This window comes from Podarcis erhardii, assembly GCF_964252035.2.
Source record: "Podarcis erhardii genome assembly, chromosome: 1".
NCBI lineage: Eukaryota > Metazoa > Chordata > Lepidosauria > Squamata > Lacertidae > Podarcis > Podarcis erhardii.
In genome coordinates, this window is record NC_138497.1 from 83,505,243 (window position 1) to 83,518,938 (window position 13,696).

Here is a 13,696-nt window from a genome sequence, read left to right on the forward strand (position 1 = left end):
TGGTTCTCACACGTGGACTTGCGTAGTGGGACCAATGCAATGGTTTGCTGCCAGGACTGAAAAAGGAAGGGTGGCCACTTCAGTAATGCCACCAGGGGCTGGGGGTCCTGGTCGCTACTGGGTGTGTGGAGATGTCTGTTGACCTGAGTTTGGTTGGCAGTGGGGTCACCGCAGTGTGGGACCTGTGCACAAATTAGTTATCAAGATAGGAAGACGATGAAAGGAAATGCAACATGAACACAGGTCTTGATGTAACTCTACTACATTATCGACTATATTATTACATTCAGCTTTAGGGTCTCAATTCCTGCTTATAAAACAAAGTAGGGTTTACAGGTGATTACTACACCACTAACAACAGCAATTCAGTGTATTATACAAAAATGGAAAAATTAAAATCCCCCTGCCATAACCAACTGGTTAGGGCAAACCTGGCAAACTATCTTAATGATTAAACTTACATAAAAGGGAAATACAACCCCTCCTAGTGGTGCAGCAATAAAACTGCCAGGATATTTGCTAAGCTAAGCAGGGTCCAGTGTGGTTTCAAATTGAGAAGACTTTAATTTATAATATGGAAATTTAATTCAGCTTGTGGCCCATAGATTCTGTGTTGCAGCCCTCTTGGCCTGAGAGGTTAGACAGCCCTGAGGTAAATGATGATATTTTCCCTCTTAATTTATTCACAGTACTACAGAGGGTGTTTTTTTTTGCTATTTTGTCTCTCTCCCCAATCACATGTCATATTCTTTCTTTCTTTCTTCCTTTCTATGCCATTTGCTTTCTTTTTTCTTCTTCACCAGGAAGAATGCTTAATACATAATGGTTTTGGCTACAAATTGTAAAAAATATAACATGAATAAAATTATTTAACATAAAATAAGGCAGGGATAAGGAACCTGTGGCTTCCATGGGTTGTTGTACCCCAGTTTCCATCAACCCCAGGCAGCATGGCCAACAATCAGGGATGATGGGAGTTGTAGTCCAGCAATATCTGGAGAACTACAAGTTCTGTATTCCTGAAATAAGTGGTGATTATAATGACTTAAGCATTAAGTATGCTGTGAGGGGGAAACACAGATTAATCGCATGATGTTTAAAATAGTACTAATAATAACAAAACATCTATTTCATATTCATGCAGTGGCATTCTATATTGTTGTTGTTGTTACTTTTATTATTACCTGCCTTTTCCCTAGAACTCAAGGTGTACATATAAAGTATAATAGTTAAAAAGAAATTCAATTATAATCCTATAAAAATGTGTTGCTATCAAAGGGTTAAAAGGTAGCAGAAACGCTCTAATCACTGAGCAGCTGGAGGTCATTAGGCTTCCAGGAACATGAGTTTGTATAAATAGTCAGTCTCCCATGTGTTTGTTCCCTTTTTTTTCCCCTTCTCCCCTTTTGGGCGTGTTTGCTGATATGTGTGGTTCGTCGCCGGGGTTTTTTTTGTTTTTGTAAATAAACCTTTCTTTGAGTTCCAAACCGCTTGCTCCAAGACTCCTCTTTGAAAAGATACTGCCTCTCCTGCCCTTCTAAACCGCTGCGCGAAATGCTCTGCTGTAGTGGGACTTGTGACGATGGAAGCGCACTGGGCATTTACATTAAACTAATTAAAGTTTAATGGGACAGGTTATGGGAGTTTGTACGTCAAGAAGGAGCTGAGGAGTGCAGTTCAGAGTGATTTATGAAAGGACTGGAGCGAAGTCAGAAGCGGTTGCCGACAACGAAAGCCTTCAAAGCAGCTTGAGTCCTGCAACGTGCCTAGAAAAGTTTTAAACAGGCACTGAGCAGTTTGTACTCGCTGGAAGACGTCTTATTCCTCAAGGAGCCACCTCAGCAGCTGGGAGACGGTCTACAGGTGTGTGAGTATCGTTCCTAAGCCCCAGGGAGGATGGCAGAGTCCCAGGAAAGTTTTTCTGTCCCGTTTACGCGACTCAATGGGAAAAATTGGCAAGATTGGAAGGCTAGAGTAAGGGTTTGGTTGCAAGCAAAAGAATTGTGGAGTTGCACTGAAGCACCGCCTTTACAGGCAGCTGCAGACGCGTCTGCAGAAGACAAAGCAGCAGCAGCAGCTTCACAGAAACGCGACAGGAAAGCCCAAGGTCTACTAGTTTTGGCAGTGGGACCAGAGCAAATGCCTTATGTTTCTGAGTTAAAGAACACACATGAGGTCTGGACGGTTCTGCAGCGGTTAAATTCCAGAAACACTGCGGGGGCCAAGATCCATGCTACAAGATGTTTGTTTGATTTACGTCTCCAACCGGGAGCGTGTGTGAAAGAACATATTGCCAAAATGGTGTCTGCCTTTAATCAACTAAGACAGCTGGGCATTCCTTTCTCTATGGAGCAGCAGTCATACATATTGTTGTCTTCTCTTGATAAAAGCTATGAGACTCTAGCTCTAACTTTGGAAGCTATGCCTTCAACTGAATTAACCCTTGAATACATTTCATCTCGGCTTGCAGATGAACAGGATAAAAGGCAAAGAGAAAGAGGTTTGTCTTTAAAGGGGAGTTATGCTGTGCCTAAGAGTGTTGATGCTGAGTTTGAGCACACAGTAAATGCTTTTGCAGCTAGACACTGTTTTCGCTGTGGTTCCCCTTCCCATCTAATCAGGAATTGCACACGTGAACCTGGTAAAGACAGCACCAAGGCCGTTACCCCTAGTTACCAGACAAGGAGTTCCAGGGGACGTCGAAGAAGAGGAGGAGGTCGTGGCTACTCCCGCAGCACACAGCACATGGCTTCAGCAATGGCGTTGATGCAAGGGCGTGGCCAAGGCAGCAATCTACGCTGGTTGATCGACAGTGGTGCATCTCACCACCTGGTGGCTCCATCTAGTGTCCGTTTGCAGAATTGCAGACATTTGCAAATCCCTAAAGTTGTGACAATGGCAGATTCAACTAAACGTTCCTTAGAGACTGTAGGTACAGTGTTCTTGAATTGTTTGCAAACAGAAATTGATGCCTACGTGCTAAAGGGAATGAAGGGGTGTATTTTGTCTGTGTCAGAACTTGATAGAGTTGGGTTTAAAACTGTGTTTGAAAATGGGGTTTGCACTATTTCAAAGAATAACGTATCTCTTTTGCAGGTGGAATGCAGAGATGGGTTATATTATTTTGAGACAAGTCCAGATGAAGTTGAACAGGTTCATGCTGGTTGTGTGAACTTGCATACCCATAATTCTTGTGTTCATTTATGGCACCGCCGTCTGGGACATATTAATTTTCAGTATGTTAAAAAGCAACCTGAATTATCAGAAGGGTGCAAAATGAACAAATGTACTAAGTATTTGGATTGTACTGCATGCAAAAGGGCGAAGGTTCATAGATGCAGCTATCCCAGTTCAGATAGGAAATCTGACAAAGTATTCCAACTTGTGCATATGGACCTATGTGGCCCAATGCCTGTTGCTAGCATGGGAGGTTCGAGGTATGCACTGTGTCTCTCGGATGACAAAACAAAAGTCACATGGTTTTTTCCTCTCAAAACCAAAGCAGATACTGCAGAAACAGTTAAAAATTGGGTTCATGCAGTAGAACTTGAATTCGGTACTAAAGTACTTGCTTTTCAAACAGACAGAGGGTCAGAATTTACCGGGTCTGTGTTGCAGAATTTCTTTAAGAAAAAGGGAATTAAGCATCGTCTGTCTACACCTTATTCCCCCCAAGAAGGAGGCGTGGCCGAACGTAAAAACAGGGTTCTGCAAGAGTTGGCAAACTCTATGTTGTTTGATGCTAAACTCCCTCAAAGTTACTGGGCGGAAGCCTGGCAGGCAGCTACTCATATTCTGAACCGAGTATATAATTCGGTGATTGGCACTACCCCTTATTTTGCTTTATATGGGAAGAAGCCCAAAATTAATTACTTTCGGGTGTTTGGATGTCAAGCCTATGTACTTATCCCAAAAGCGTTAAGGAAAAAGGGAGGTCCAAGGGCTAGGAAACTCATCTTTTGTGGGTACGAACCACACGCCAAATCTTGGAGATTCGTGAACCCAAATGGGGATACTACAAGAGTGGTCCTCAGTAGGAGCGCTGAATTTTGTGAGCAATCCGGATGGACTCACTTACATGGTAACCCTGACATTTTGAGAGATGATTTAGGCATTCATGCTGAGAATGAAAGTCCAGAGAGTAGTGAGCCAGAAGGGGATGGTGCACATGGTTCAGATGCAGATTCTGACCAGGCACAAGGTTCTTCTCCTAAGGTAGAAAAGCCAGAATCTAGGAGTGTTCCAACATCGCCAGTCAGTAGGCCTAGCAGACAGCAAAAGCGAAGCAGGTCACCTGCAACACCAAGCCCAAGGGAGGTATCTAAACGGAGGTCTTTATCCCTAGAGGCACATCCAGATGTAAAGTCTGAGACAGATTCTGACAGCCAACGGTCAGAGGGGGCACAAGAGGAGCAATTGCGCAGGTCAAACCGTGCCACAAAGGGCAAGCCGCCAGAGCGGTTTAAGGTGACAAGTGTATACGTAAATATGGCACAGTGTGAGCCAGATAGCTATATGGAGGTACAAAAGCTTCCAAGCTCAGAAGCCGTAAAGTGGCAGGAAGCAATGGAAAAAGAGATGGCTTCAATGAAGTCTCTCGGTGTGTTTACAAGTACAGAGCTTCCGAAAGGGCAACAAGCTGTAGGTTGTCGATGGGTATATCGTTTAAAGCCCACAACTACTGAAGAGTTGCAATATAAAGCCCGACTAGTTGCAAAAGGGTTTTCGCAGCGCTAAGGTGTTCACTATTCTCAAATCTATGCCCCTACTTCAAGATCGGAGTCACTAAGAATGCTTTTAGCCTCTTCAGCTAAGAAGGGAAATAAGCTGTTTCATTTTGATGTCAATGTGGCTTATTTAAATGCAGACTTACAGGAGGAAGTCTATATGACACCACCACCGGGTTTTGAAGGAGACAAGCCAAACCAGGTCTGGCGCCTACACAAATCCATTTATGGGTTGAAACAGTCCCCCCGTAATTGGAATTCCTGCTTAAATGATGCTCTAGAGAGCATGGGGTTCAGAAAGAGCGCAGCAGATGCGTGTCTTTATCTAAAAGGCTCGGGATGTGAACAAGAAGCAGTCTTGATATTTGTTGACGATTTATTATACAGTGGAAAGGATGATAAACTTGCACAACAATTTGCCACAAAGCTTGGAGAAAGGTTTCAGATAAAATCACTAGGCAATGTATCTGTTTATCTAGGAGTTAAAATTCAGCAAGATGAAAATGGGAACTATTGGCTCAGCCAAGAAGCTAAGATCCAGCAGTTGCTGGAAAGGTTTAAAATGGACAACTGTGCTGGTGTTAAAACCCCAATGGAGTTAAGTTACATAAAGGATGCTCAAGCCGAGCAACAGGCAGAGTTCTCTAATCCCGGGGTTTACCAGTCAGCGATAGGCAGTCTACTCCACATTGCACAGTGGACTCGGCCCGATATAACATATGCTGTCAACATGCTGTGTAGACAAGCTGAAAAACCATCAATGCATGCTTGGCAAGGAGTAAAAAGAGTTTTAAGGTATCTCCAAACTACCAAAAGGTTTCGCTTAAAACTATCAGCAGAGGGCAGCGCACAACTTGAATGTTGGGCCGACAGTAGTTGGGCAGATGCTGGACCAGATAGAAAATCAGTGTCAGGAATGGCGATAAAATTTGGAAATGCACTAATTGGTTGGAGATCAAGAAAGCAGTCACTTATAGCTTTAAGTTCAACTGAATCTGAGTTTAATGCATTATCAGATGTATGTAGAGAACTAGAATTTTATAAGCAACTGGTACAAGAATTGTTTGGAGAATGTTCCCTACCTATCAGAGTGTGGGAAGACAATCAACCTTGTATTAAACTAGCTAAATCAGGTCAATTCAAGGCACACACAAAACACTTGGATATCCGTTATCAAAATGTATGCCAAAGTGTAAAACAAGGTTTAATTGAACTAAAGTATTGTCCAAGCCAAGAAAATCTCGCAGACGGTTTTACGAAAGCTTTGAGTCCGCAATCTCATAAATGTTTCTGTTCAGGTTTAAATTTGAATTAAGGTTGGTACAGCTCAGTGTTACGAGCGAGAGGGGGTGTTGCTATCAAAGGGTTAAAAGGTAGCAGAAACGCTCTAATCACTGAGCAGCTGGAGGTCATTAGGCTTCCAGGAACATGAGTTTGTATAAATAGTCAGTCTCCCATGTGTTTGTTCCCTTTTTTTTCCCCTTCTCCCCTTTTGGGCGTGTTTGCTGATATGTGTGGTTCGTCGCCGGGGGTTTTTTTGTTTTTGTAAATAAACCTTTCTTTGAGTTCCAAACCGCTTGCTCCAAGACTCCTCTTTGAAAAGATACTGCCTCTCCTGCCCTTCTAAACCGCTGCGCGAAATGCTCTGCTGTAGTGGGACTTGTGACGATGGAAGCGCACTGGGCATTTACATTAAACTAATTAAAGTTTAATGGGACAAAATGGTATAAGAACAATTTGTTAAAACACAGATAGTAAAAACAACAACAGCACCACACTATTAAAAACCCTTTCCTTAAAAACAATCATTTCCCCAAAACGTGCTGGAATTGAATATTCTTCACCTGCAGATGGAAGGACAACAAGGAGGGAGCCCGTTTAACTTCTCTAGGAAGGGAGTTCCAAAGTCTGGGAGCCGCCGCCAAAAAAGGTCTTCTCTCTTCTCCTCACCAAGCATGTCTGTGAGGGTGACGGGACTGGAAGAAGGCCTCTCCCAAAGATCTTAGAGCCTGGGCAGGTTCATATGGGAGGATATTGTCCTTCAGACCCCCTGCATTTGTGGTGATTGCCACATTTACAGTACAGTGTAACATAGATGTATGGAGAAAGCAGTGAAACATCTGAGGTTGATAATCATGCCAAGAATTTGAGTACCACACATTCCAGTGAAATAACTGAGAACAGCATATTGATGTTTAACCCACTGTTTCTTTTGTACAGTGACTGATGAGATGTACTTGGCACTTGCGAAACAGAGCAACCAATCCATTGCCTATGAGTTTATCTTCCGGGCATTCTCCACCGTTCCTGAGATCCAGGCTCTCCTCTTCACGTTCTTCCTTCTGCTCTACCTCATCATCCTCTTTGGCAATGTCTCCATCATCTGGGTGGCCTGCACAGACCATTCCCTACACGTCCCCATGTATTTCTTCCTGGGCAACCTCTCTTTTCTGGAGATCTGTTACACCACTGTAACAGTGCCTCAACTGCTGTCCAGCATCTTAGATGCCCATAGACCAATCCCAGTTGCAAATTGTGGCATACAGATGTTCTTCTTTCTGGCACTAGGGGGCACAGACTGTTTCATGTTGGCTGTCATGGCATATGACCGTTACGTTGCCATTTGCCACCCACTTCGCTACAGCCTCATCATGACCTGGCAGATATGCACATGGCTCGTGGTTGGCTCACTAATGCTTGGTATGGTGGTTTCATTGGAGCTGACTGTGTTGATCTTCACCTTGCCTTTCTGTGGCCACCAGCCCGAAATCAACCATTTCCTGTGTGACGTGCCACCTGTGTTGCGCCTGGCATGTGCCGACACCCATGTCCACCAGACTGTGTTGTACAGTGTTGCTGTCACAGTCCTGACTATTCCCTTTATTATAATATGCATCTCCTACATCTACATTGTGACTGCCATTTTGCGGATCCGCTCAACAACTGGGCGGCAACAGGCCTTCTCCACCTGCTCCTCCCACTTGACAGTGGTGATCATACAATATGGGTGCTGCAGCCTTGTCTACCTGCGTCCCAAGACAGATTCGTCAGAGGATGACGACCGCCATCTTGCTCTCATATACACTTTTGTCACTCCACTGCTAAACCCCCTCATCTACAGCCTGAGGAACAAGGATGTCAAGCAGGCTCTAAAGAAGGTGATTAGGACCAGAGCTGGAACTAGGGTGGGGTAAGCAGGGTCCTTGCCATGGATGCCTGATTCAAGAGAGGCGCCACACTGAGAACAAATGTTTTTAGAACTGGGACTTTACCAGATGCCAGTGGGATTGCTATTATTGACATGTGGGTATGTTTGTAGACCTAATGTTCTCCTTGAACCTCAGGTCATAGCTTTGACCAGCATACACAACATTTGGCGGTGTACAGCAAGATTTACAGGATAAATATAATACCATTAATCACAAAATTGAATAATGATAAAAATGGCTGATTCGTCTTAAAAGTTTAAACCACAGAACAGGCCTGTTGACAGCATTCCCACGGAGATTCAACAGGTGTCTCCTACCTGCACCTTACAGAAATGATGACATTTTTGTTTAGGCAAGCTCTCCTAGATGGAAGTCTCTGCCAGAGGTGACCATTTTGCACAGTGTTTGAAATTGTTTTCTGTTACTCTTGTGTTGTTTCATCACTGTGTTTTAGTTGGTCCGTTCTATTTTTACATAGCCTTGAGGGAAAGTGATCAATAAATAAAAACAGCCACACAATAATAATACAAACAACTGCTCAATTAGTTCTTGACTACCTTGGATGCAAGCTTCTTTTCTACTGCTCTGGAAGGTAGAACTTGAACCAATGCATTCAAGTTACAAGATAGGAGATTCTGACTATCAGGAGGAACTTTCTGGTGTATGAGCTGCTCAATAGTGGAATGGTCGACCCCGGGAGGTTGTGGACTCCAGGGGTGTAGTGGGGGCCCGTGGCACTCCCATGACAGGCTCCCTCAGTTGCCAAGCCATGCCCGGGCTGCACATTCAGGGCTAGGGCAGCAGCAGGGGTGCCTCTTTCTCCTCATGGCCGGCAAAGGGATGTCCACGCACCCGCCACCCTTGGGCAGTTGACAGAGAGGGATGCGGTGGGTGCCACCACCACTGCCCACCAAGAAGAGGCAAGAGGCTCTCGCGGCCTCCTCCTTTGCAAATGGGGTGCCCCTTCGAGCCCCCTTCTCCCTCCCCTCGTCTCCCTTGTCTCTGGCTCAGGCTGCTGAGGTTTGGTCTGTGGTGAGGGCTTGGGGCTGGCATGGCCATCCTCCACTCCCCACTCCATCCCGGTGCATGTATACATGCTCCAGGTGCAGAGGACCCACACTACACCACGTGGACTCTCCTTCATTGGAGGTTCTAAGGCAGAGATTGAATAGCCCTCTGTCACTGATGCTTTAGCTGGGGGTCAGACTAAAGGACTGTCAGGAGCTCGTCCTACTCTCGAGTAGGACCCTGGCAGAGACACATGTCCGACTGGCATGTTCCCTCCCTCCTGGTTGATCATTCGGGAGCTTCAAAAGCTTTCTTCTGCCCGAACATCACAGCGACCGATGCCAACAGACATTGGCACACTTAGGGATCCATAGAGTCTTCGCAGTTTGTGTAACAGACCTCAGCAACTCAGCATTTTGGCTAATCTACTTTATTTACATATTAACACACATGGAGCACTGCAACATGGCTCCCTCTCTCTCTAGCATCAGACAGCAAAAGAGAATGAACAAAGGTCAATAGTCCCACTTCACGGAACAGTAACACAAACAACCTGCCTCCATCACTTCCCACTTCGTGCAGTCAAAACATACACCGTCATGTGAGAGACAACAATCCCATGACTGCAATCATGGAGCAGGAATTCTAACATTGACCCCTGGAGTCCCTTCCAGCTCTACAATTCTACGATTCTATTTAATTTGTATGGCATTTAATTAATGTCATATCAAGAAGACTGATATATCAAATCTGCAATTTATTCTCTTTGCCATTCCATATTGGTTCACAGGTGAGTAATAATGCTTAGGAGATGTATTATCCTTCCCAATTCAAACAGTAGGCACATCACTTTTTACATGAAAGTGCAAGCAACACAAGGCACTCATATAAACGGAAGTCATAACTTAAAACAAAAAACAAAAACAAATCTGATGGCTTAGTTGGTAACCTACACAACCATTTTAGAGCGGTTCCCTACATGGAGAAGGAAACCATTTGGGTATTTCATGGAGGTAAGTTAGCTGGATCCCATGTGTCACAAGGCAAATATATTAAACGTGATCACTTTGGGGATATCATGGAGGATACAGAAGAAAACTTCTTCATCCATAGATCTACAAAGCTTTACAGGCAGGAGGACATATCTGCGCATTGGAAAACCTCCTAGCCTCTCTCTTGAAAGAAAGCACATCACAAGAAGCTTCTCGTTTTAGCAGTGAAAAGAAGGAACCAGTACACCAGCACTGTCCTTCCCAGTTCTGCATCCTGTGGGGGTGAGTTGTGAACTTTGCAGTAATTCAGTGTGATCCTGCTGCCAAATGCTTACATCATAACCTGCATAGGAAAGTGGGAAAAGAGTCCAGGGGGTGGAATTGACTGTTTCACAAGAACCATGGACTGGCTTCTATGGATGCTCACATGCAAATGTTATGGCATGAATTCTGTTTCCCTAAAGCTGGATCCTTCAGCCTTTGCTCCCCATTTGTTGTTAGACTAAAGCTCTCATCATCCCTGACCACCACTGGCTAGGCTTCCTGCAGATAGTAAGACTTAGTACGTGGAATTGAAGAAGACTGCTCTAAACCCATGGATAGAAACTCTTTTGCTCTTTGTGTTGAGGGTTCTCAGGATTCTATACTGTTAAAGTAGTGTAAGAGTCCTTTAAATGCCTGGTGTGGATGTGATCTGATGCCATCCATGTGTACTCTTTGAACTGAAGGGCAAGGTATAAATTGAAATTCTTCTGCTACTCATCACCTTTCCATTGCAACACTTCCTACAGAGTAGGAGCTCACATGTGATCCCCAGACAAGTGAGGGAAAGGAGCCAGAATCTGTGGGTATGAAGAAGAGTTGAGCAGCCCCTTCCCTGCTCCTCCACCCTACAAACAGGGCACTGGGAAATCATTCCCACATTTGCTGCCGAATATCTGTTTCCACCCTCAGCTCAATAACAGTAATCTAGAAGCAATAGGATTTTTAAAAGAATTTTTATTTATTTAAACAAGAACATGTATTCCAACAACACACAAGGATACAGAAATAAAGAAAAGAATTAAAATGTAACTTACACACACAAAGTATAAATTCAGGACATTTAATTCACATTACTTGGAAAAAAATTATATAATTGGTGTTGAGGGAGTAGTATTTTTAAACTATATATATATATATATATATATATATATATATATATATGAGATATAGATATAGATATAGATATAGATATAGATATAGATATAGATATAGATATAGATATAGATATAGATATAGATATAGATATAGATGGTATTGTCATCTAAGTCTTGTGATAGTCTCACTTAAAGCTGAAATGTTATTAAGAATTCCAAATAGCAGCATATTTCATAGGAGGCATGTGAACATAATTGAAAAGGGATCTTGTTTTGTTTGTCCTCCTAGTATATCTTAATTATTTTTGAGTTAGTTTTTCAGCTTTCACTATGAACCAGATTTGATTATGCCACAACTCCTTATTGAATCCTTCTACATATTTCTTTTTTTCTTGCAATAACCATATTGTCAGCTTAAAAGTACAAAATCAATTCTTCATCCAAACCATCATCACTTGGCCCATCCCATACCACCAGTAATGCTAATGAAGGGATTGGTATCAATTCTTGCTTTGTTATAAAATTGATTTCTAGGAACACCATTTGCCTCTGGGCAAGACTCCCACCATAAGAGAAGGGGAGGGAGGGGGTTCTTCAATGCTAACATTTCAGGGACAGATTGGGGTTAATGTGTGATAAAATTACCAGTGACTAAATATTACTTTATTCTTGAATCTTCGCTGAGATTGATTTCATATGCACCTTGTTCCATAGTATTTCCCATTTAATTGGCTCAATAGCATAACACAAATCCTATTCCCAACATTTTTGTAATCCTGTTACGTAGCTAACTTTGTCAATATTCTCTAAATTTGGGTGATCTGTCAAAAAAAATGAAACACATTCTTTAGAAATAATTTATATTTAATTTATTTCCTGTTACTCAAATTCTGGATTATAAATATTTAGCAATGAACTGCAGTTTATCTCTAAACTTTGAGGGCTAGAAACTGAAGCATAAAACTGGGGCTCCCATTAAGCTCTGATAATCAAAGGACTTGTAATCAAAACACAAAGCTGACCATTACAGTTTATTAATGAAATCATTTTTGCCTGGTATGAACACCTGAGTCCTGGCCTTGATGTTCTCATTAGTCAGTGGACTTGATGTTCTTCCAGGTAGTATGTTTCCTTTCCTGTTGGAGCCTATTTTTCAATATCAGATACATCCAGGCTCTCTAATTAGCACTGGTGCTATCTTATTTTTCATCCTCATTACTCTGTAGAACGGGAGCTAGTCGGTTGGATGTTCCAGGGGAACTGCACTGCAGTGCTGGACTTCATGCTGTTGGCTTTTCCCACCCAGCCAGAGTGTCAGATCTTACTTTTCCTGGGCATCAGCGTGATCTATGCAGCCATAATCACAGGTAACATCCTCATTATGGTAGCTATCTGGGGCAACCCTCACCTACACACTCCCATGTACTTCTTCCTAGGGAATCTCTCTGTGGTTGAGCTCTGCTACACAGCAGCTGTAGTCCCACAGATGCTGCTGACCAGCTTGCAGGAGAGGAAGTCCATCACTTTTAGAAGCTGCTGTGCTCAGATGTTCTTCTTCATTGGACTGGGCAGTGCCGACTGCTTCTTACTGGCCATCATGGCATACGACCGCTATCTGGCCATTTGCAAACCCTTGTACTATACCCTCATCATGACGCAGCAGCTGTGCATTCAGCTAGTGGCTGCCTCCCTGCTGATTGGTTTCTTGATTTCATTCATGCTGGTGTGGTTGGTCTTCCACCTCCCCTTCTGTGGCGAGCATGGAATTGAACACTTCTTCTGCGATGTGCCACCTGTATCACAGCTCACCAGTAACAAGACCAAGCTCGATGAGGTTGGTGTGTTCCTCACTGGGATTACAGCCATTGCTGTACCCTTCATATTGATCTGCGCCTCTTACCTTTTCATCGCTGTTACAGTGCTGCGGATCCATTCTGCAGACAGTCGCCGAAAAACCATCTCCACTTGCTCCTCCCACTTAGCTGTAGTGGCCCTGCAGTACGGTTGCTGCAGCTTCATGTACCTGCGTCCAAGCTCCAGCTTTTCTCCAAAGCAGGACCAGATGCTATCAATGGTGTACACTCTGGGTACACCGCTACTTAACCCCATCATATACAGCCTGAGGAACAGAGAGATGAAAGTAGCCCTGAGGAAAGTCATCAGACACCAAATCTTCCAAAGGGAATCTGAATGTCACTAAACTTCATGCATTGTGGGCTGGTGGTCACAAGTATGCTTGACCTCTTTCATGGAGAAATCACTTCTAGGCCCCAGAGGAGGACCAACATGTGTTATCTCAGCCAGCCCAAGCAGCTTCTTGGTAACTTAGAGCAATATCTTGATGGGTGCTTCCAGACAGAGGCTTAATGATGCAAATGGACCATTCAGATATTGCAAATAGGTCGTTGGCAATTGTCTGTTGTTGTTGTTGTTTTAACTTCTCAGATTTCCCCCCAAAAAGGAGTAAATCTGAATTAAAGGGCACTTTGGTGCTGATAATGTAATGTGATCTCTACAAAACACTTTACATGCATGAGCTGTACCCAACCCACAGTTAACACCCATCTGTGTGCTCTCAAGATAGAACTATACTATGATGAATTTTGTATGCTGGACTAAAA

The 13,696-nt window shown here is 43.5% G+C and overlaps 2 protein-coding genes across 2 annotated transcripts; both read left to right on the forward strand.

Annotated features, from left to right (window-relative positions):
- Window positions 1-6,958: 6,958 nt before the first annotated feature.
- On the forward strand, window positions 6,959-8,119 carry LOC309337789 (olfactory receptor 10Q1-like; the record flags this gene model as incomplete). The annotated part of the gene is made up of 1 exon (XM_081854638.1): window positions 6,959-8,119. The coding sequence occupies one exon, from the start codon at window positions 6,959-6,961 to the stop codon at window positions 7,919-7,921; it is 963 nt and encodes a 320-aa protein (XP_081710764.1). The 3' UTR covers window positions 7,922-8,119.
- A 4,202-nt stretch (window positions 8,120-12,321) lies between these two features.
- Window positions 12,322-13,275, forward strand: LOC309331165 (olfactory receptor 10W1-like; the record flags this gene model as incomplete). Its single annotated transcript, XM_081843239.1, has 1 exon — window positions 12,322-13,275. One exon carries the CDS (start codon window positions 12,322-12,324, stop codon window positions 13,273-13,275), a length of 954 nt encoding a protein of 317 aa, XP_081699365.1.
- Window positions 13,276-13,696: the final 421 nt, after the last annotated feature.